At 35.8% G+C, this 21,937-nt stretch overlaps 1 protein-coding gene across 2 annotated transcripts in view; it reads left to right on the plus strand.

The window, feature by feature from the left end:
* zgc:63569 (choline transporter-like protein 2) overlaps nt 1–19,525 on the plus strand; it is a 33,961-nt gene extending 14,436 nt beyond the window's left edge. The window contains exons 4-22 of one of the 2 annotated variants that reach the window (XM_067382658.1): nt 142–220; nt 429–513; nt 2,437–2,547; nt 2,627–2,687; nt 2,785–2,905; nt 3,036–3,119; nt 6,410–6,522; nt 6,627–6,758; nt 8,442–8,541; nt 8,708–8,800; nt 9,542–9,626; nt 10,034–10,296; nt 10,408–10,502; nt 11,039–11,142; nt 12,268–12,341; nt 12,592–12,662; nt 12,813–12,901; nt 14,664–14,748; nt 18,697–19,525. In XM_067382658.1, coding sequence (XP_067238759.1) covers nt 142–220; nt 429–513; nt 2,437–2,547; nt 2,627–2,687; nt 2,785–2,905; nt 3,036–3,119; nt 6,410–6,522; nt 6,627–6,758; nt 8,442–8,541; nt 8,708–8,800; nt 9,542–9,626; nt 10,034–10,296; nt 10,408–10,502; nt 11,039–11,142; nt 12,268–12,341; nt 12,592–12,662; nt 12,813–12,901; nt 14,664–14,748; nt 18,697–18,794 — 1,943 coding nt within the window. In that variant the 3' untranslated portion in view covers nt 18,795–19,525. Of the gene's footprint in view, nt 1–141; nt 221–428; nt 514–2,436; nt 2,548–2,626; nt 2,688–2,784; nt 2,906–3,035; nt 3,120–6,409; nt 6,523–6,626; nt 6,759–8,441; nt 8,542–8,707; nt 8,801–9,541; nt 9,627–10,033; nt 10,297–10,407; nt 10,503–11,038; nt 11,143–12,267; nt 12,342–12,591; nt 12,663–12,812; nt 12,902–14,663; nt 14,749–15,313; nt 15,681–18,696 lie in introns of those variants that run through there. The other variant, XM_067382657.1, reaches the window with a different exon arrangement.
* Nucleotides 19,526–21,937: the final 2,412 nt, after the last annotated feature.

Consider the following 21,937-nt stretch of genomic DNA (forward strand, 5'->3'; position numbering starts at 1 on the left):
TGTGTACATGTTAGGACTGGGTGATACATGTAGCTAAAAGCCTTTTGGTCAAAATATTTCATTATCTATTTGCTCTAAAATGCAAGTCAAAATCTCTGTTTTAACTTTAAAAAGCTCACAATCTCTGTTTTCCTCCCTCAGCCTGGACTCATGGTGACCCGAGGAAGGTGATCTACCCCACAGACAGCATGGGACAGTACTGTGGCCAAGGAAATCTCGGGTAAGTCACACTAAACCTAAGATTATTATGACTTTTGTTTCTCTAAGTTTGAGATCATTAGTGTCATCATATAACATTACTGAACATATATATATAAATAAATACTTCAAGGACTTTAAGGAACACTTTTGAGTGATGTATCAGTGAACTGAATTAATAAAAGTCTCCATTAATTGAACATTTGTTTGTTTTATGACGTGTGCCACAGGAAGCAGCCCTTGTTGTTCTACTTTAACATGATGAAGTGTGCCAGTCCCATGGTCCTCCTAGAATTCCAGTGTCCCACCCCTCAGGTTTGTGTCCTCTCCTCCTCACCTGTTTAACCTGTTGACTACCATATTTTTGGATTGGCATACTACTTTACTACTCATACTGTTATTACAGAATTTTGTTCACCGTATAAATATTTTTTGTATTGATGATCAGCATTCCCACCTAATCCCAGCATGATATATCCTGATTTTCAATCAGAAGGAGCTTGATGCTAAATGTTTAAATAATATCAATCCACAAATCTAACTTGTGAGGCAGCTTTGATTCAAAAATCATACCATGTTTGTTAATTTGGCATTAGTTTGGGTTCCTTGCCACTGTCACTTTTGGCTTGCTTAGTTGGAGTTTTAAAGAGACTTGAAGGGTTAGTTTACCTAAATATGAAAATTATGTCATTAATTTCTCTCCCCCATGTCATTTGTAAGACTTTCGTTTATCTTCGGAACACAAATGAATATCTTTTTAAATTTTCGGACAGGAATGTTGTTCTAGGATCAACAAAATATGTTGACCCAGGAACGCATCTAACTCTGCAAAATCAGGACTTGCCTTATTGCCCTCTCTAGAGCTGCTTATAGCTGAACTGAACTACATTCACCCGCCCATAGATCTTCCTCTTGAAGAAATCAGGACAGAAGTGGTTTAAAGTGGACAAAAAAGATGGATTAAAATACTCTGTGTAAACAGGAATGCGTCTCCCTCGTCTACTTGTGATCCGATTGACCAAAACGCATCCTAATACCAGGTGTAAAAAGGGTCTTATATGTCAAAAGAGAAATTTGATTTCTCGTGTCATGACCCATTTAACATTTGTGACCCATGCTGGCAAAATGAGTCGGAGTGCGCACGGGCTAATTTCGAGCTACAGGCAAAACAAGTGAAAAATGTAAATTTTGGTAAGATTTTTGGTTCACTAAGCCCTCTTCTAGCGATCCTAATGCTCCAAATACCAATTCAACATCTAAAAGTATCTTTATTTGTATGTTTTCTGAGGGGAGTACCTTTTCTTTGTCCATGAAAAATGCAGTTTTCTCTGCTCGCTTCTTGACGACTGGCGCTTCCCTCAGCACAAGTTTGGTGTTGTATTAAAGCGCAGCATTCCAACTTTGTGAATATTCACAGTGAATTCTTGATGGCATGAGATTGAGACAATGACATGTGATTTTCAAACTCACCCAACAATTTTACTCGCGCTGACTGACGCATTCAAGCTTGCGCACACAAAGATGCCTCAGACCAAATATACACAGAATGTGATACATATTAAGATACAGTAGATCTTAATATATAGGCTGTCTGTTTCATTAATGTTAATCAAACAATTGTGGTATCATGAAAAAAGTTGAATAGTCCCTATAAATATTTTTAGATACGACCACCAAATCTGGTGGTATTACCAAGGATTTTAAGATATGGTTGTTAGATGCTTTTGTTTCGGAACCTTCAGAAAAGTTGAACTCGATTTTTGAGAATAACAATAACTGAATTTGCTCATTGCCACTCATTTTGTCAGCACGAGTCATATTTGCATTTATTTACATGATTTGTTTAGCAGTCATTTTTGCACCAAGAGTAACGTCAGCAACCTTTTTTTAAATATACATGTTGCCACTACCAAAACTGAACATTTTTTTCTAAAAATATATAACTGTTTATTTTATAGGTGATAAATCGGCGCCATTTGTCAAATTACATTTATATAAATTACAATAAATTACAATAACATAGTAAAGTTGTGTGACAACAGTGTAACATGCTTCTGTTTGTAGTTTATTGTTGCAGTATAGTATTCCATTATGAAGTCTATGTTTTTGACATTTCATCTTTCAATAAATACGTGCATGCAAAATCAGGTTATGTCATAGGCTTTTTTTGTTTTGTTTTTGATAATCAAACCTGTTATCTTAATGTCTTATATCAAATTGTATTCTTTCTGTGACTAGGTGTGTGTAGAGAAATGTCCTAATCGTACTATGACTCTGGTAAAGGCCATCATCAATCCATCTGATTGGAACTATTACAAAGAATATTGCAGAGAAGACCCTGGGCAGAAGGTAAGTTAGATTTTTAACATTACAAGTATTTCGTTTTTGCAAATGTCTAATGATTGATCGATACTGTCTCCCTATAAAGGCCGTGTCACAAATTTTGCAAGAAAAACTGTGCCCTGCATATCTGATTTCCAGCAAACCATGTGAGACTCTTATTCTTATTACATTTTAATATTTAAAGGGAATTATTACAAATTGAGTTTTAATGTCTCCTTTACATAATGCTTTTTTTCTTCTCAGTTTTGCAACGGTGTTTTCCGTCTCTGGGCAAAAAGGGTGAAGTCATCACAGTGGGCGATCAAGAGACATTTAATGATGGAGAGAAGACAAGAGATGCCAAAGACCTGGTGGCTGGGATGAAGTATATATGAATACTCGCACATAAATTTGAAAGAAAATAACTCATTTGCATGAAACTGCTGCAAATGCAATTGCAGTGCAATTCAAGCGGGCTATATATTATAAATCCATGTCTATTTTGACAATCACAGGAACGCCACAGTAGTCATGGAGGGTCGTCAAGTTGCAATGAAGATCTTTGAGGATTACACAAAGTCTTGGTACTGGATCCTAATGTAAGTAATATTTTATTTTAGTGATTATATTTTCTGTAGTTTGAATTAGGGTTGTGCCACGAGATCTTGCGAGATTAAAATGTGACAAGATTTCTCGTTGAGGTGAAAAGCTGTCTTCTGAGGGTGAAATTAGGATAGAATATGCCACCGCTATGTTTACATTATGCCTCACTGTCATCTGGCTTTTTATAGAAGCCATTTAATTCAGTTAGATAACAGTCACTTCAGTCCCATCAGAGTTCACTGATAAAATGATGAGAGCAAGTGACGAGATGACTGACAAGACCATGGCAGAGGATTCGTTGTACAACAGAGCCTAAAAGTCTGACAAATGTCTTATCTTGTAGAATGTGCGTTCAGCACCACCACTCCCTTTTCATAGAGTATGCACAATCACGAAAGTGAAAGTAAAACGCGAGCGTGCATTCAAGCGAGTTTCAATACCCTGTCTTTTGAAAGCGGCTCCCTGATGCATACAAATATCTCCCAATATGAAAGCTATCTTAGGCTGGTCTGTGTAGTTGTACCCATCTCTTAGCTCTGTATCATACTTATAGACAAACTGGGTCTCTATTTGCACTTTTAATATTGAGAAAGTACTTTGATTATGGATGCACTTATTGTTTCGACTTGATAAGACTAAGAGAAAACTTATTTTTATTTATACTGTTTTTATTTCTATAACCAATTTGTGGAAAGAAGTTCAGTTAGGAGGTCAAAAGTTGTAGAAGCTCATAAATCATGTATAGTTCGAAGGTCTGAAAAGACACGTGAAATCATACAGGAGAGAAGCGAGTCTTCTGAATTTGTGGTAAAACTTTTACAGTGCTTGAGTATTGTCGTCTTTTTTTCTGTATATAATAATTCATACTCAGAAAGTAGAACTGACATTACATTTATTACTACACTGGGTGCAGAATTATTAGGCAAGTTGATTTTCTGATCATATTTTTTTTCCAAGCACATTTTACCAATTCCAATCCACATGAATCTTAATAACTACTATTAATATTGTTTTTAATCATTTATAAGTGATATATAATTGTTCATGAAGGCTGGAAATGAAAAAAGCCTTATATTCAGGTGTGCAGAATTATTAGGCAGGTTTTCTTTTACAGATAAAATGAGCCAAAAAAGAAATTTAACTCAGACTGAAAAGTCAAAAATTATTAAATACTCATGAGAAGGACGCAATACTAATGTAATACTAGAAATTGCAAAGTTAAAGCATGACCATTGGACAGTGAAATGCTCATTGGGTCAGCGGGGTCATACAAAAACAGCTGGAGAAGAAAAGACACGTTAACTGCAAAATAATTAAGAATTAAGGTGAAGAATTAAGTGTGAAACCATCAGGAACCCTTTAGTCTCCAGCGCCACCATTTCCCAGTACTGAAACCTACCTGGAGTCTTCAGAAGTGTGAGGTGTCAGGATCTCAGAGACTTAGGTTAGGTGAAGAATCCTAAAAAATGACCTGCTCTTAATAAGAATCACAAGCTGAAGTGTTATAAAATACATGAAGACTGGGTTTTTATAGGCCTTATAGACAGACAGCTTGAGAGTGACTCCTGAAGGACCAGCACCACATCCTCTTGTACCACTGTTTGAAGAATTTATCTTCCAGAATCTGGCAGTAAGTTTTGGAAGATCATTTAGTCCATCTCTGCAAGATGGACATTTCAGGATAAGAGATGGACTAAAAGTGAACTCCCACACCTTACTGCCAGATTCTGTATTTTATAACACAGTGTAGATGATTAGATAAAACATTTCAAATACACCTGCAGACTATTTTTCTAGTCATGTATTTCATCATTGCGGATTTCTTAAAAATACTGTGTAAAAATCTCATCTCATCTCGTTCTTGTGAACTCAAACTTGTGTCCCGTCTCGTGGGTTGTCTCCTCACATCCCTAGTTTCAATAGTAATTACTCCATTAATTTTCTTTTATTTAGTGTTAATGTTTGGATGAGTGTTCTTTTAATATCATTAATATACTGTAGTATTATTTACTCTTTCCCCGTCAGCGTTTTTTTTTTAAAGTTGTCAGCCACCGCCAGCGTTTTTGATCATTTTCACAAACATTTCATGGCCCTCAGAATATTTTATTTTATGAATATCTGAACATTCAATAGATCAAACAATTTGCTTTTAAATAATAATAAAATAAAGTTTTATTCTAGCTTCATGCATTCTTTTTCATCAACACTTGAATGTGGGTAATTTTCATTAAAAAAGCAACATTTTGAACAAAAATCTGAGAAAATCACCTTTTTCCCCCCAAGACTACAATGTGCATAAGCAATGATTTTATTGCTTATTTCTACTTCTTTATTTTCTTTCTTTTTTTTTTTCTGTTTTGATCTAGATTCTGTACTCTTTCAGAGTGTGCGTAATAGCACCTCCTACAGTATAACAGTGAAAACACACAAAGCTTTAATTTTTTTCCAATTTAATCTTAGTTTAAAGTGATAGTTCACCCAAAGATGTTTATCTGCTTACCCCCAGGGCATCCAAGATGTAGGTGACTTTGTTTCTTCGGTAGAAAAACAAATGATGATTTTTAAATCCAACCATTGCGTTCAGTCGTATAATGCATGTCAATGAGAGCCAAAAATGAGAGTCAAAAAAACATGCACAGGCAAATCCAAATTAAACCCTTCGGCTCATGACGACACATTGATGTCCTAATACACAAAACGATCGGTTTATGCGAGAAACCAAACAGTGTTTATATAATTTTTTTACATCTAATAACCCACTATGTCCAATTGCCTTGAGCGCGTGCATTGCATCCAGTGCATGAGGTGTGAAACCGTTCGTTTCGTGTCAGCAGTGGTTGGAGTTAAAAATCATCATTTGTGTTCTACTGAAGAAATAAAGTCTCCTACATCTTGGATGCCCTGGGGGTAAGCAGATAAACATCACATTTTATTTTTGGGTGAACTCTCCCTTTAAGTTTTGTCTTGTGTATATTGTTTTTTTTTGTTTGTTTGTTTGTTTTTTATTGTATTATTTCAGTTTTAGATTAATAATTTTCAGTCTTATTTTTAGTAAGTTTAGTTCTTAAACTGAAAGAAAATGAGAAATGTTGCTTTGGAAACTAGCAGAAATATTTTAAGTATAACTTAATATTTTTTTTAGTATTTTATCTGTTAATTTCTTAAATTTCGATTCACGTAATTTGTTATTTATATATAATAAATAGTTTTAAGTTGGTGATAATTACACTGGTTTGGACACATCCTTCCTGCTGTGACTGAGTGTTATATCTGTTTCTTTATGCAGTTGTTTGTTGATTGCTGTGGTGTTGAGTCTGATCTTCATCGTTCTTCTGCGATATCTGGCTGGAATCATGGTCTGGGTCATGATCCTCATGGTCGTCATTGTCATTGCCTATGGTACCTTTCTTCACACACTAAGATACATTAAATCTGCAGCAGTACATCTATTGATACTGTAAAAATGTATGAAACGGTCACTCATTTGTCTCTTCTTTGCACAGGTATTGCTCACTGCAGCATAAAGTATGTCAATCTGAAGGACTCGCCTGGCTCTAATATCACTCTACAGCAGCTGGGCTTCCAGCCCGATTTCTCTGTCTACCTGCACATCAGACAGACGTGGCTGGCCTTCAGTGCGTAGCTTCACTGTTACTATTCACTGTTGCTATTGCTCATATTTGGGGTTGGAGATATGAAAAAATCAAAAACAAAAACATTTCAGCACATGATATTGCACTGTCTGATTAACATTAAAAGAGTGCCATATGGATAGGAATATCAATAGGCCACGTACACACTGTAAAGTTTCATGAGTGACAACCGCTTTGAAATGTGTGAGTGAATCCCTTACAATTATCGTTACATGTGTGTACCGAACACGACTCTCTCTCGAAACTCCGATGATTGACAGCTTGGAAACCATAGCAACGTTCTGGTGTCTTGTGTGTTTGGTATCCGTTATTGTGACCAAAGAAATATTACAGTGACAAAACACTCATTACTAAAGCACAATTGATGTAGGCATTGTGTTTTGTTTATGCTTGTACAGCCTTTAAAAGAACGTGTTCTTTCTGTGTTGCCATGATCAGTATTGGGGAAAGTTACTTTTAAAAGTAATGCATTACAATATTGCGTTACTCCCTAGTAACTAAATGCATTAATTTTTCTCATTTGGGCTGGGCTGTTTGTTTGTTTTTATAACAACAAAAAAGTTATTTTTTTGGAACATGTAAAGGCCCTTTCACACCAGAAGTGAAACGAATAAGCCTCAGGCTGAAGGAAATGCAAATTCATGCCTGTACAGTAAAGGGCAAACAAATGGCAAAGCAGTTCAAACAAACAAGCCTTTCAGATGTGCTGCCATTCTGGATTAAAGAAGAATAGGACACAGGAGAAGTAAATGAGCAAATGTATGCTCTAGAACTAGTCTATAATAACCATCATGTTCACACAGTGCACACTATAAATGTGAAAAAGTAACACTGATGTATTGTTGTAAATTTAAAAGTAGTGTTACTTTACTAGTTACACATTACTTGAAATGCGTTACCCCCAACACTGGCCATGATCACTCATCGTTAGCGTTTTTGGGCTTGTTGTTTAAGCTCGTCTCATGAAGCGAACGGGTTTATGGAGTTATTAAAGTGAACAGACACGAGTCCTGATATTTTGGTCTTATTTTCAGCATAAAGCATTTGGATTTATTTTGGTTTATTGCTGATTTTTCTAGCAAGATCTGGCGTCACAAATGAGAAAAGGCTTGTGCTGCTTTCTCTGTGATTCACCACGTATACAGTAGAGGGAAACATCTCTGATGCACGATAAAAGTTGTTCAGTTCAGTTTTGTACACGCTGCATAGAATTTCTGTAAGTGTGATTGTCACTACCTGTATTTCTCAGGAGTAAATTTGGTTGTGGAATGCAGTTGTCACTCCTGTATTTTGTGAACTGTACGAAACTGGATTAAACACTAAAAGGTGCTTTGACAACAAAATTTAGCTGCAGTGTGTACGTGGCCATAGAGTCTTGTGGTTAGGCTCTTTTAAAAGGTAAAAGTTAACCCAAAAATGTACTCGTATGCATGTTGTTCCAAGTCCATAAGACTTTCATTCATCTTCGGAACACAAATGAAGATATTCTTGATTATAGTCAGAGAGATTTCTGTTCCTCCATTGACAGCTACGCAACCACCACTTTGATGCTTCATAAAGAGATCGTAAATCTAATCCATATAAGAGACTTGATCGCGTTATATGATGAATTTTTGGGTGAACTCACCATTTAAGCACTGAAGTAACTCATGTTTCTTTCTTCAGTAATCATTCTGGCTATTGTGGAGCTCATCATCATCCTCCTCCTCATATTCCTCAGAAACAGAATCCGGATCGCTGTTGAGCTGATAAAGGAGGCCAGCAGGTTGGTATTTTTTGGCACAGTATATTTCCTATTAATGATTAGTGAATGTTTCAATGTCAACATCATCTTATTGTGATTCTTTAATTATTTTTTGCCTTTTAATTTATTGGTTTGTATTAGTGCTTTAGCATTTGTCTTGCTTGCCCTCATTGTGATTTTCTTTCAGGGCCATCGGTTATGTGATGTCATCGCTGTTTTACCCTATTTTTACCTTCTTCCTCCTGACCATAGTCATCGCTTACTGGGGTGTCACTGCAGTGTATCCTTCACTCAAGACTCAGAAATTTTAATGAGCGCTTTTGAACAGGAAGTTGCATCTTATAGTCACTCACTTGAATTTATATTAAAACAGTTATTATAGAAGGTCAAAGGGCAAAAGGTTAATCCATTATATTCTTTTAAAGCGGTAGTTCACCCAAAAAATTTAAATTCAGTCTTTATTTACTCACCCTCATGCTGTTGCAAATCTGTATGAATTTATTTCTTCTGTTGAACACAAAAGATGATTTTGGTAACCAAACAGTTGACTTCCATTGTATGGGAAAAAAAAAAAAAAAACTATAGGGAAAAAAAAAACTATGGAAGTCAATGTGGTCCATCAACTGTTCAAATTTTCATTTTTGGGTGAACTATCCCTTTAAGAGCCTTCAATGAAATAAATGGGCACTGCCAAAACATCTAATTCAATTACATTTGCATTACATTTCAATAAATTTTAAATAATGTCATCAGCATATAAAGATACTCAGACTTTTGTATGATCGTCAGTACAGTCAGTTGTTTTTTTACCCTTAAAATGGTGCAGTTACAGCATTTGGCTAATGAGCCAAACCTTAACCTTAGCATCATTTTGTAAGATAAAAAAACATTCCCAGCAACTCGGCTCTAATAGATGTATATTACAATCTAAAATCCCAAGCAATTGTTTATATATTGTAAAAAGTGTTTTAATATATTTGTGATGATCACGCCAGTACTTGTCCTTAATCGCCCTGGTCAGTTTTCTCTCTACATCTAGTGAACCTGTTTATAAGGTTTTCAACGAAACCGTCTGTTCCCATTCCAGAGAAACCTGCGACCCTGAGGTGCGTATACTCATATGCACAGTCATAGTATTAAAATATTAGGCACACCGTTTTTAATGTAAATATGTAGTACTTTATAAATGTGTATGAATAAAATCAGCTAATATGGAGCACTATTGTTTGAAAACAGTTACCCAAACACCTGAAGGCAAAGGTTTTCTGATTTTTTTTTTTTTTTTTTTTACAATACAAAGAATTGATAAAAAAAAAAAATATTTTTGCTTGTTTATTGTAAAGTTGATTTACATATCTGACAGAATAAAATGCTGTGGATGTGAGGTAAAATGTGCAAGAGCAAGCTACAGTAGATGGAAAAATCAAGTCTTGTTTAATATAATTTAATAAAGTTTCATGTTTTACAGTAAGTGAACGATCCCTGTTTTTGTCATTTCTCCCGATCATTACAGAACTTCACACTTTCTCAAATTAAGAAGGACTGTCCGCAGTCTGAGTGTCTGTTTGCTTTCTATGGTGGTGAAACGCCATATCACAAATACCTGATCTTCATTCAATTCTACAACGTCTTCCTGTTCTTCTGGTGTGCCAACTTTGTCACTGCTCTGGGTCAGATGACTCTGGCAGGAGCGTTTGCATCCTACTACTGGGCTTTTAAAAAACCCCAGGACATGCCCGCTTTCCCATTGTGTGCCTCATTGGGCAGATCCCTCAGGTATGGCTTTAGGAAAAAAAAAAAAATGTCATTTCATATTAGCAAAATGTGTCATATGGGTGCTAGGGGTGATTTTAATTGATATATTTGGTTCATTTTGACCACATGCAGGTATCACACCGGCTCTCTGGCGTTTGGTTCTCTCATCCTCGCCATCGTCCAGATTATCAGGGTTCTGCTGGAGTATATTGACCACAAACTCAAGGGTAAGAGAAAAACATTTCAACAGAATGTTCACAGTCTTTTATAACTCTGTTCTCTGGAATGGTTGATTCCGATTGGTTAATCACTGCAATATGTGATCAAATATATGCATATACTGAAAAGAAGAAGCAATTTAGAAATTGCTACTAAATTTCACAGTTAATTTCAAAGAAAGGCAAGTAACACATTGAATTAAACTGAACATTTTTTGAAGTAGAATAACTAGTATTTTCTTGTAAATAGTATTTTTCCAATAATATTTGTTTCATTTACAACTTCGAAAAATCGTTTACAGTGTATAATGACGGTTAAAGTGTAATTGACTATTGTCAGTTGTTTTAATGTCTCCTTGAGTCACTCTGCAGCCCTGCTCTTCTCACATTATAAAACTTCCAACTGGCTATTATAGCAAAATAAACCATTTTGGTGCGATTAGATACCCTGTTTTGAGTTGATGCCAAACATTATCCCTTGCCATATCTCACAATGTCTACAATAATCTGTTTGTAAACTCTTTAGCTTGCTTTTGTGCACATAGGAGCAGAGAATAAATTCGCCAAGTTCTTGTTGTGCTGTTTGAAATGCTGCTTCTGGTGCCTGGAGAAGTTCATCAAGTTCATAAACAGGAATGCTTACATTATGGTACGTGTTCGTTCACTACATCTTAATACTTGAGGTAGAAATTCTTGGACTGATTGAACTAAACCAGGGGTGTCCAATCCTGCTCCTGGAGGGCCACTGTCCTGCAGAGTAACCCTAATTAAACACACCTGAACCAGCTAATCAAGGCTTCAGACTCACTAGTGGCTGAAATTGCCCCATATACCCTTAAATAGGGCACTATTTAAGGGGACAGCCATTTGTAGTGGTGTCCGAAACCATTGTGGACATTGTTGAGTGCACTCATTCAAACCTACAGTACAACCAATGTATACTTGATGGCATGAGAATACCCATAATGCACTGTGAGAGTTGCACTGAATGAATTCCCACATCTTGCCAAAAGAATGAAGCTGAATCAAACCGCTGGTCAATAAATTAATTTTTAATTGATTATTAAATTGTTTAATTAAGGTTTATATGTGCTAATTTCCATGACAGAGTTCAAGATAAATCTTTGGGAGTATGCAAAAATACGCCATTTTTGTGTATGTCCCTTTAAATGCAAATAAGCTGCTGTTCCCGGCCCCCTTTCCAGAAGAGGGCTTCACAACAACAACAAAACTGGAGAATGAATCTCACCCAGCCAAATACTATAGAAATGAATGAGAAGTGCCGTAAACTGAATCATACCTGTGGTGCTATTGTCTATGAGTTCTCTTATAAAATAGCATTTTTTGTGTGTGTGTAAACTCTAAAAATAGATCAATTCAAAAAGAATAGCTGATCATTTCATTAAATAAGCTATTTCATTACAAAAACGGTTCATTCAGTGCAAAAAAAGCCTCTCCTCCATTGACATCCATTAAAAAAAATGGCTTGCCTTCAAGTGGCTTTGCTACAAACTTCCAGGCGAGTGTGTGAGGCTGGTTGGAGTTAAGCTTTGTAGGACAGTGGCCCTCCAGGAGCAGGATTAGACACCCCTAAAAATAAGACAATCCTTTTTTGAGGTGTTTCATGTAGTTTTATCACTCTTTTTATCACAAAACTTTTTTTTTTTTTTTTTTTTTGCTGAAGCCTACATACTTTATAATATAGTCTGTATAGAGGATCTTAATAACATATCTGCATGCAGTCATTTTTGAATAAGTGTCTTTTCTGCCGCAGGTGGCCATATACGGTAAAAACTTCTGCCGGTCAGCAAGTGATGCCTTCATGCTCCTGATGAGAAATGTTATCAGGTGGGTGAAACCCTGACACTGCATTATAGAAGGGATTGGAACCGAATACAGGGTTTTAATGCACATTTTTAAATTGACACAGTATCTTAAAAGCACCACACTTGTGGAGTATTATGGTGATTAATAGCAAGAACATGGATGCATAATGCAAGGCAAAGTGCAGGCAGCGAGACACATCACTAGTTTTGGGAGGTTTATGTTAGCTATCTGAATTTGAAGTGATTTACAGATGTTTTTATTCTCATCACAGGGTGGTAGTCCTGGATAAAGTCACCGATTTCATCTTATTCCTTGGAAAACTCCTTATTGTTGGGCTTGTGGGTAAGTTTTTTGCTTTAGACTAGAGAGAATGAATCAATGTTTAAATAACACTGACTGAACTAAACAACGTTCAACTTTTTTGTTGGACTACATTTTAATGGAATACCTCAACTAGAGGCTTTCCTGATCTCTCTCCATCTCCCCCCACAGGGATCTTCGCTTTCTTCTTCTTCTCAGGACATACTGAAGCGTTTAAGGGTGCTGCACCCAGTCTCCATTATTACTGGGTTCCTATTTTGGTAAGTGATTTGAGAATGACTCGTTATATAATGTAAATTAACAGTTTTTCTTTTGTAACTCATCCATCTTAATGAACAACTTGAGCAAGGCACCTCTCTCACAATCCCTACCCGGGCCACAGCAAAAACGGTGTGTGCGCACTTGGATGGGTGAAATGGTGCGCTTCGCTGTAGTTTGATCACTATATTTCAGGAAATATTTAAGGAAAAAAAGCACATACAGATTTGAAATGGGTCATTTTTTTGGCAGTAATACAATTTTAAAATATGTAATATACGCAATTGTATACATTAAAAATGTAAACCAAGCAGCTTTATGTTTACCTCATGTAAATAAGAGGCTGTATTAAAGGGTTAGTTCACCCAAAAATTAAAAATCTGTCATTAATTACTCACCATCATGTCGTTCCACACACATAAGACCTTTGTTTATCTTCAGAACACAAATTAAGATATTTTTGATGAAATCCGATGGCTCAGTGAGGCCTCCATTGACAGCAAGATAATTAACACTTTCAATGCCCAGAAAGCTACTAAAGACATATTTAAAACAGTGTCATGTGACTACAGTGCTTCAACCTTAATGTTATGAAGCAACAAGAATACTTTTTGTGCTCCAAAAAAAACCAAAATAACGACTTTATGATAATATTTAGTGATGGGCGATTTCAAAACACTGCTTCATGAAGCTTTACGAATCTTTTGTTTCGAATCAGGGATTCAGAGCGCCAAAGTCATGTGATTTCAGTAAACAAGGCTTCTTTACATCATAAGTGTTTTGAAATTTCAATGATTCACCACTGTTGCCTGACTTTGGTAGTTTGATTCACGCTCTGAACCACTGATTCGAAACAAAAGATTCGTAAAGCTTCATGAAGCAGTGTTTTGAAATCGCCCATCATTAGATATCATTTAATAAAGTCGTTATTTTGTTTTTTTGGAGCACAAAAAGTATTCTCGTCACTTCATAACAGTAAGGTTGAACCACTGTAGTCACATGAACTGTTTTAAATATGTCTTTAGTAGCTTTCTGGACATCTGAAAGTGTTAATTGTCTTGCTGCCAATGGAGGCCTCACTGAGCAATCGGATTTCATCAAAAATAATAATCTTAATTTGTGATCTGAAGATGAACGAAGGTCTTACTTGACTAGAATGACATGAGGGTAAGTAATTAATGACAGAATTTTCACTTATTTCCACTAATTTCTACATATTTATAATGATATCAGTCGTTTTTAGATAAAATGCAAGACAGAAAACTATTTCAAAAATAGTATCTTTCATCCTATTTTTAAACGGGAGATTTAAAGGATTACTTTCCTGATAATTTACTCACCCCCATGTCATCCAAGATGTTCATGTCTTTCTTTCTTCAGTCGAAAAGAAATGAAGGTTTTTGAGGAAAACATTCCAGGATTTTTCTCCATATAGTGGACTTCAACAGGGTTCAACAGGTTGAAGGTCAAAATTACAGTTTCATTGCAGCTTCAAAGGACTCTACATGATCCCAGACGAGGAATAAGGGTCTTATCTAGCGAAACAATTGGTCATTTTCTAAAGAAAATAAAATGTATATAGTTTTTAACCACAAATGATCATCGTGCACTGCTCTGCGATGAGCCACGCATTACGTAATCACATTGGAAAGGTCACACGTGATGTCTCTTTAAAAAACAAACAAACATTTGAATGGTAGTGTGTTACCAGTTCATAGTTTTTTTTTATTTATTTTTTTTAATATATTTACGTTGTTTCTCCAGACTGTGTTGGTGGGAACCTACCTCATCGCCCATGGGTTTTTCAGCGTTTACGCCATGTGTGTGGACACGCTCTTCCTCTGCTTCTGTGAGTACTTGCCATTAATAAGAGTTTTCACCTCAGAATCCAGTAGTACAAATAAAAAATTTCAAGCCATCGAGGTCCACTCTGGAATGTAGATCTTCTACTCTAAAAGAGTCATTTTTGATCCTTTTAAAAATGATATAGTGCTGTATTTAGGGAAACATTTAATCTATGGATGAAGCTTCATGCCTCTAATGACTCTTCATCGCGCATGGCAGTGCATGAAGCTTGGTTTGCTCGTAATAAACCTCTCATGGCATGCTAGACTGAAAATGTACTCTGTGTTTCAGTTATATAATATGGTATGAGGTGTTTCTGATCTGTCTATGGTTCTTTTCTGCCCTTCATCTCATAATAACCTGATTCTTTCTCTTTGTCTTTCTCTTTTTATGGCTGTTCCCTACATTTTTCTCCTCATTCTTACTTTATTTTTTTCATTCTTTATATACATCATCTTTTCCTCACAATCAAAACATCACATTAATCATCATTACACCGCACAATTCTTTGCTTCTACCTTCTGACAACCTCACACACTCACTACTAAACCCACTAACACCACACGAAGGTGAGGACCTTGAGCGTAATGACGGCTCCACAGAGCGTCCGTATTACATGACCACAGAGCTGCGCGACATTCTGATGAAGGACACGGACGCGGCTCTGACCCCTGCTTCACGCGACGAGACAATCCAGCTGAAGGATCCCAACGAAAACAATTGAACTGTTGAAAGTTATCCACAACATTCCTAATTATATGTGCAAATATCTCATTTATTACATTAAGAGATTGAATTGTCACAAAATTCACTTATATCATGTTTAGTCGACTGATAATGAATAATGTATGTTAAAGGGTTAGTTCACTCAAAAATGAAGATTCAGTCATTAATTCCTCACCCTCATGTCGTTCCAAACCTGTAAGACCTTCGTTCATCTTCAGAACACAAATTAAGATATTTTTGATGAAATCCACAAGGTTTTTTATCTCCCATAGAGAGCTACGAAATTTCCACTTTCAAGGCCCAGAAAGGTAATAAAGACATTGTTAAAATAATCAACGTGACTACAGTGGTTCAACCTTAATCTTATGAAGTGACAAGAATGCTTTTTGTGCACAAAAACAAAACAAAAATAATAACTTTATTCAACAATATCTTCTCTACACTGTCATTCTCCTATGCAGTAGACGCAACGCTTACATGTTTACCCCCGAACGCTGGCTCTTTATTGGCCGACGCTGTTCATGTGAGCAGCATGACGCGTTCATGTGATGCTGACGCATGAGCCGGCCAATAATGAGTTCTGACGTAAACATGGAAGCGCTGTAATGTGTCTTCAATGTAAAGCAGTATGACAGGGTAGAGAGGAAATTGTTGAATAAAGTCATTACTTTTGTTTTTTGCGCACAAAACGTATTCTCATCACTTCATAACATTAAGGTTAAACCGCTGTAGTCACATGGACTATTTTAACAATGTCTTTACTACTTTTCTGGACCTAAAATGTGGTAATTGTGGGATAAAAAAAACGTCAGATTTCATCAAAAATATCTTAATTTGTGTTCCGGAGATGAATGAAGGTCTTACGGGTTTGGAACGACATGAGGGTGAGTAATTAATGACAGAATTTAAATTTTTTGGTGAACTAACCTTTAAGGCAGGGAAAATGATCTTGACAACCTTTGCTGAGAATAATTTATTTGAAGTCAACATGAAACAACATTCGCAATTAATTTTACTTCGATAATGTGTTTTTTCTCAAAATGAAACAGGACATTAAAGGGGTCATATATGATGCTATTTTAAAAGTTCATTATTTTGTTTATTGGCTGTAATAGAATAGGTTAACATGCTTTAATGTTGAAAAAACATACTGTAAATTATTGCAGCTCCTCTACTCCCAGTCTGTCAGAAACGCACTGATTTCTACAAACCCCTCCTTCTGAAGAGCTCAGAGTGCTCTGATTGGCCAGCAGACCCGGTGCATTGTGATTGGCCAAATACCTCAAGAGTGTGTTGGAAATGTAACGCCCCTTATCATAATCGTGAACTTCAGCTTCCATTTAAGTAATTGTAAACTCACAGTTAGTAATGTTGTCGATTTTACCATATCAGTTTGAGCCCAAGCTGGATTCAAGCCAATCGGAAGCAACTTTGCAAGCACGACTTGAGCAGAACGTTTCACGGTCTTTGCATGTAGCCGGAGTTGTACTCTCCCAGGTTCAGCTGTAAAATGCGCTGTGCTCAAGGAAAATCTTTATAAATAAGATATAACATCTGATTCCTAATATAATCCATTTTCAGAAGGCCAAATAAAGAGATTTTGCTTTCGCATCCAAACACGTGGCATCTCCCTGACATGATGACAACACTAGAATCCACTGAAGCTTTGCCTTCTTTCTTTGCCCATGCCTTTGGGCGGCATTATGCTCATATTTAACACTGTGACGTAGACGATTGAGGAAGTTATATCTGAACTTCCAGGCATTTTAGGCAGGTCTGGATCAATGTTCTTTGTTAGAATAAATCCCTTTGTGGAAAACTATGAGCTTTGTAACTTTGCCGATCTACATATACACACACAAACAGATACATTACACACTAAAAATAAAGGAAAACATTAAAAGGCATCATATGACCCCTTTTAAATGATAAAAATCGTAACACTTTATAATAAGGTTTCATTTGTTTATATTAGTTAACTGCACTATTTAACGTAAACTAACAATAAAATATACTTTTACAGCATTTGTTAATCTTACTCGATGTTAATTTCAGCATTTAGTAATACAAAAATTGTATGTTTTAAATTTTTTTTTTTATTGACTTGAACATGACCTGACAATCAACAGTTGCATTTTATTAACTTTAACAAAGATTAATAAATACTGCATCAAATGTATTGCTTATTGTTAGTTAATGTTAGCCGACACATTAACTGGCATAACTAATCGGACCTAATTGCAAAGTGTTTACCATAAAAACAATAGTGGCACTTGGATGATGAAAAGTGTCTCTTTATGACGGGTGGATGAAAAAATAAAAGGGCTTAATGATGTCAGCTGAACAATAGGAACCTGTAAATAAGGTCAATGTTGATTTCATGTTGACTTTAAAGTGGCCTTATGCTTTGCGTCTGTTTTATTCAATCAAAAATCAATTCATAGTTGTAATATTTTTCATAGTAGAAGATTATTGGAGTATGCTTTCTAAGAAAATACCATGTGGGTCTTTCTACTTCAAAATTAAATGCGGTTTTCATAATTATTTATAATTATTTGAGTGAAAATTGATAAATTACAAGTAAATTTCACAAATGATTACAACAGCGAGTAACACATGGAAGTAAGCATGAGAGTTTGAAGTAGAAAGACCAAAACAGTATTTTCTTGTAATGTCTATTCAAATAATCTTTATTTACAACTTTTTGTTTTTACAATGTACATGAAAGTTTGTGATTTCAGTGTTTTTAGTTGTCTGTGCTGTCAGATGAACGGTGCGTTTAGTTATTTTTAAATGTACAGTTTTTTGCTGCTAATTTATTGTATGATAAACTGAACATCTAATGTTGCTCTTAGACAGAGGATGGTATTTCTGCATTTCCTGTTGATTGTAAGCCATATCTATTTAATGCACTTTTAAGGTTGTCAATTGTTTCTGGTAGCAATTTTCAACCCATTTTGGGAAACCAATATACCTTGTTGCCTTCTTGAGGAGCCTTTAACTTTGTCTGCTGTCTTTTCCACTGTCTTTTGGATGCTTTGCTATACGTAATGTCTAAAAAATGTTTCTCTCTCTTTAATAAATACTATGCAAGAAGGTACATTTGTTATTTAGATCTGTTTATATTGTGTGTGAGGTGTCGGTCACTTTCCTTTCCTCCTAGCTGAAGGTAGGCCATGTTTTGTTTATTCCTCAACTCTTTTCTCACATTCTTCATTTATCACAGTGGAGGACCTGGAGAGGAATGACGGCACCCCAGCACGACCCTATCTGATGTCTGATAACCTTCTCAATGTTTTGAAGAAGAAGAACCAGGCCAACTAGTCCACACCGATGGTCAGGGTTATACGTACAGTACGTGCATGTTTTCTGTGAGGCCTTGAAAAACTGCCTTTCATTGCCATATTCACTGTGCCTTAGAGAACCAGAGACAATCATATCAATTATGAAACGCTTCAAACGTGATTGACCTCTGTATCTCAGCCATACTTTGTAAGATTTAAAATGCAGGAACACCAAAAAGTTCACTTTAGAATAAGGTAAGATTACACCTCTGCCTTTTTTTAGACACTTTCTGAAGTAGATTTGTTTAAATGTCTACATTTTTTTGCAATAACTACCAAGCATTTTAATGCCCACTTTGAAGAATACTGGAAATGTCAGGAAGTGCTTCGTCCTTAATGTTCTGATTTGCATTTTGATATTTAGTTTCCTTTTTCATAGTTTTATATGTGTTTTTTTATATATATATATGAAAACACAATTCGGTGTTCACTGTGGTATTGGACAGGATTGTAGAAGAATATGCATGAATCAATCATAAAACAATGTTTATAATATTTCAGATGCATATTCACTTTAATGTTAGGTCATCTGTTCTTGTTACTAACAGCTGAATCTGTGGCCTTGTGTACATTTATAAGAAGTAGGGCCTGCATTTAGTTCAAACAGTTAAAGGACTTTGACACGAACTGTGTTCATGACTTTATTCAGTGTTTTAAGAGTTTTGTTACATGTTGGTATGCCTCAATACATGGTAAATAAAGAATTTGTAAAACCTGTTTATGAGACCTTATTGATCAGTCATTGATACGTTTTGTTCTTAAACATGAAAAAAATGTGAATTAAGTGTCATATCAAATGCTCATTTTAGCAAGTAGCTAAATAACTTTCTCAGTTTCAGTTACCCAATAGATGGCGCTATTGTACAAATAAATAGAAGTCGCTATGTTTTGCAGGAGCTGTGAACTGGAGCAAATCTGACTTTTCTCACTTAAATAAATTAACAAATGTATTTATGTGTTAGAGTAATATTAAGAGAAATTAATTTGTTTACAGGGCTAAAATAATGAAAAAATATTTAATTATTAATGTGTGATTTACTACCTGTCAAAAATGTGTTTTATGTTTCAAAAAGAAGTCTCTTATGATCACCAAGGCTGCATATAGTTGATCAAAAATACAGTCGAACAGTAAAATAAGGTGAACCGAGGTAAATTACCCACATTCACCTTATTTTAAACTCACCATTAAGTCAAAATAGAAAATTGCAGTAGGCCCCTATTTATTATAAATTATTTGTCTGTGCACATCTTTATTTTTTAATTCACGTGCCTTTGTAATCTTTAAACAAAATAACTTCCCCTCCCTCTTGCAGCTCTTCTATAATCACGTTTTTACAGTCTATGGGGCGGGATCAACCTGTCACTCACATGAGATCCACCAATAGCAAACCACAACCATCCAATCAAATCCTGATGAATAAAATCAAGCCCCGCCCTACTTTTTTTTTTTTTCTTGTTTGAGAAGCCGTTTCACTCAGATGTACTGGGGCGTTCAACTTTGGGAAGTTCGTTTTTACAAATTGAGTGCCCCAGGGATGACGCGTTTTTGTAGGCCAACCCGGAAGTTAGCATCGCACGGGTTCCCTCAACTGAAAACCTATTCATTTTTCCCATAGAGCTTATTTTCTGCGATTTTCCAAAAGTCTGTGTTTAACAAAGGGTTATGACACTTACACGCGTTTTGTCTATCAAGATAATCTTTACAAGTTAACACAACATTTATAGATTTTGAAGGCTAACAGTAGGCTATAAATGGACTACAGCACACCATGGTCGCGGATCAACGTCGTCACCACCAAGCGTCCTCAAACTTTATTTAGAAAACAACTCTATTTAAAAACATGCTCACTGATTATGATCTGCGCTATGTATGAATACTTATCCACTTTTTCATGAGAAATGCTGTCCAAATGTCCCGTTTTTAATGATGACGTCTAAAGTCCCCGCCAAAGGAAGTAGTCGCTTTTAGCACTTTGTTAGCAACCGCCGATTTGAAGACACAGTAAAAGTTTAAAAAAATCACAAGTGGGTTATAACTGGTGTGTTTTGTCATAGATCAAAACGTGAAAGTATTTAGAGGCTTTGTTTACCACAGACCTTATTTCAGGCGATTTACCAAAAACCCGTTCAAAAAACCCATAGACTTTATGGACTTTACTTTAACCTTCCCTATTCTACTTATGGAACGAACGCAGTGCCAGTTCCATTTTTTTCTGTAACTAGAATAGGAAAATGACTGATCGTTTCTCTAGATAAGACCCTTATTCCTCGTCTGGTATCGTTTAAAGCTCTTTGAAGCTGCACTGAAACTGTAATTTTGACCTTCAACCATTTGGTGCCCATTGAAGTCCACTATAAGGAGAAAAATCCTGGAATGTTTTCATCAAAAACCTTAATTTCTTTTCAACTGAAGAAATAAAGACAAACATCTTGGATGACATGGGGGTGAGTAAATTATCAGGAAAAGTTTATTTGAAAGTGAACTAATCCTTTAAGTACACAAGTCAGCAATATAACATTGTTCTAGTGGTTTTTGGATATTTTAATCTAAAAATCTTACATATTGTGCCTTCTTTCCGACATGACTTGAACGCAGATGGAAAGAATTATTGTGACTTCCGTTTCATTACGATTTTAAAGTTTGAAAGATCTCTTGCACTCTTATGGAATTGTTACAATTATTAGGTCTATCTATGCAAGCAGAAAATGAAAATGTTTTCTAATATTCTACCATACTATAAGAGCTGTCGAGTAGCCTAGCCTACTGAAAAATGTAAACACTACAAAATCACATTCCCATAAGGAAGTTCTGAGTGCTACAAATAACCAGTGTTAAAAAAAAATCATCCTAGGTTACACTGTTTTCAGAGTGACTGATTTCCCTCAACAACACAGAAGCGCAGCTCCCATAGTGACACGTGAATGCTTCTCCATGATTCCCACATCTCCAGGGCCTGGCTTCTTCCTGTTACAGTGAAACCCGGTTTTATATAGCTCATACACTTTTAGAGTTCAATCCACAGTTCAGATTTCAAGTTATTGTTTATTAACCCAGAATATGGGTGTTACAACGAGAATGACATCATATCAGGATGGGTTTTTGTGCTATCATTTTCACAGTAT

This window comes from Chanodichthys erythropterus, chromosome 3, assembly GCF_024489055.1.
Source record: "Chanodichthys erythropterus isolate Z2021 chromosome 3, ASM2448905v1, whole genome shotgun sequence".
NCBI lineage: Eukaryota > Metazoa > Chordata > Actinopteri > Cypriniformes > Xenocyprididae > Chanodichthys > Chanodichthys erythropterus.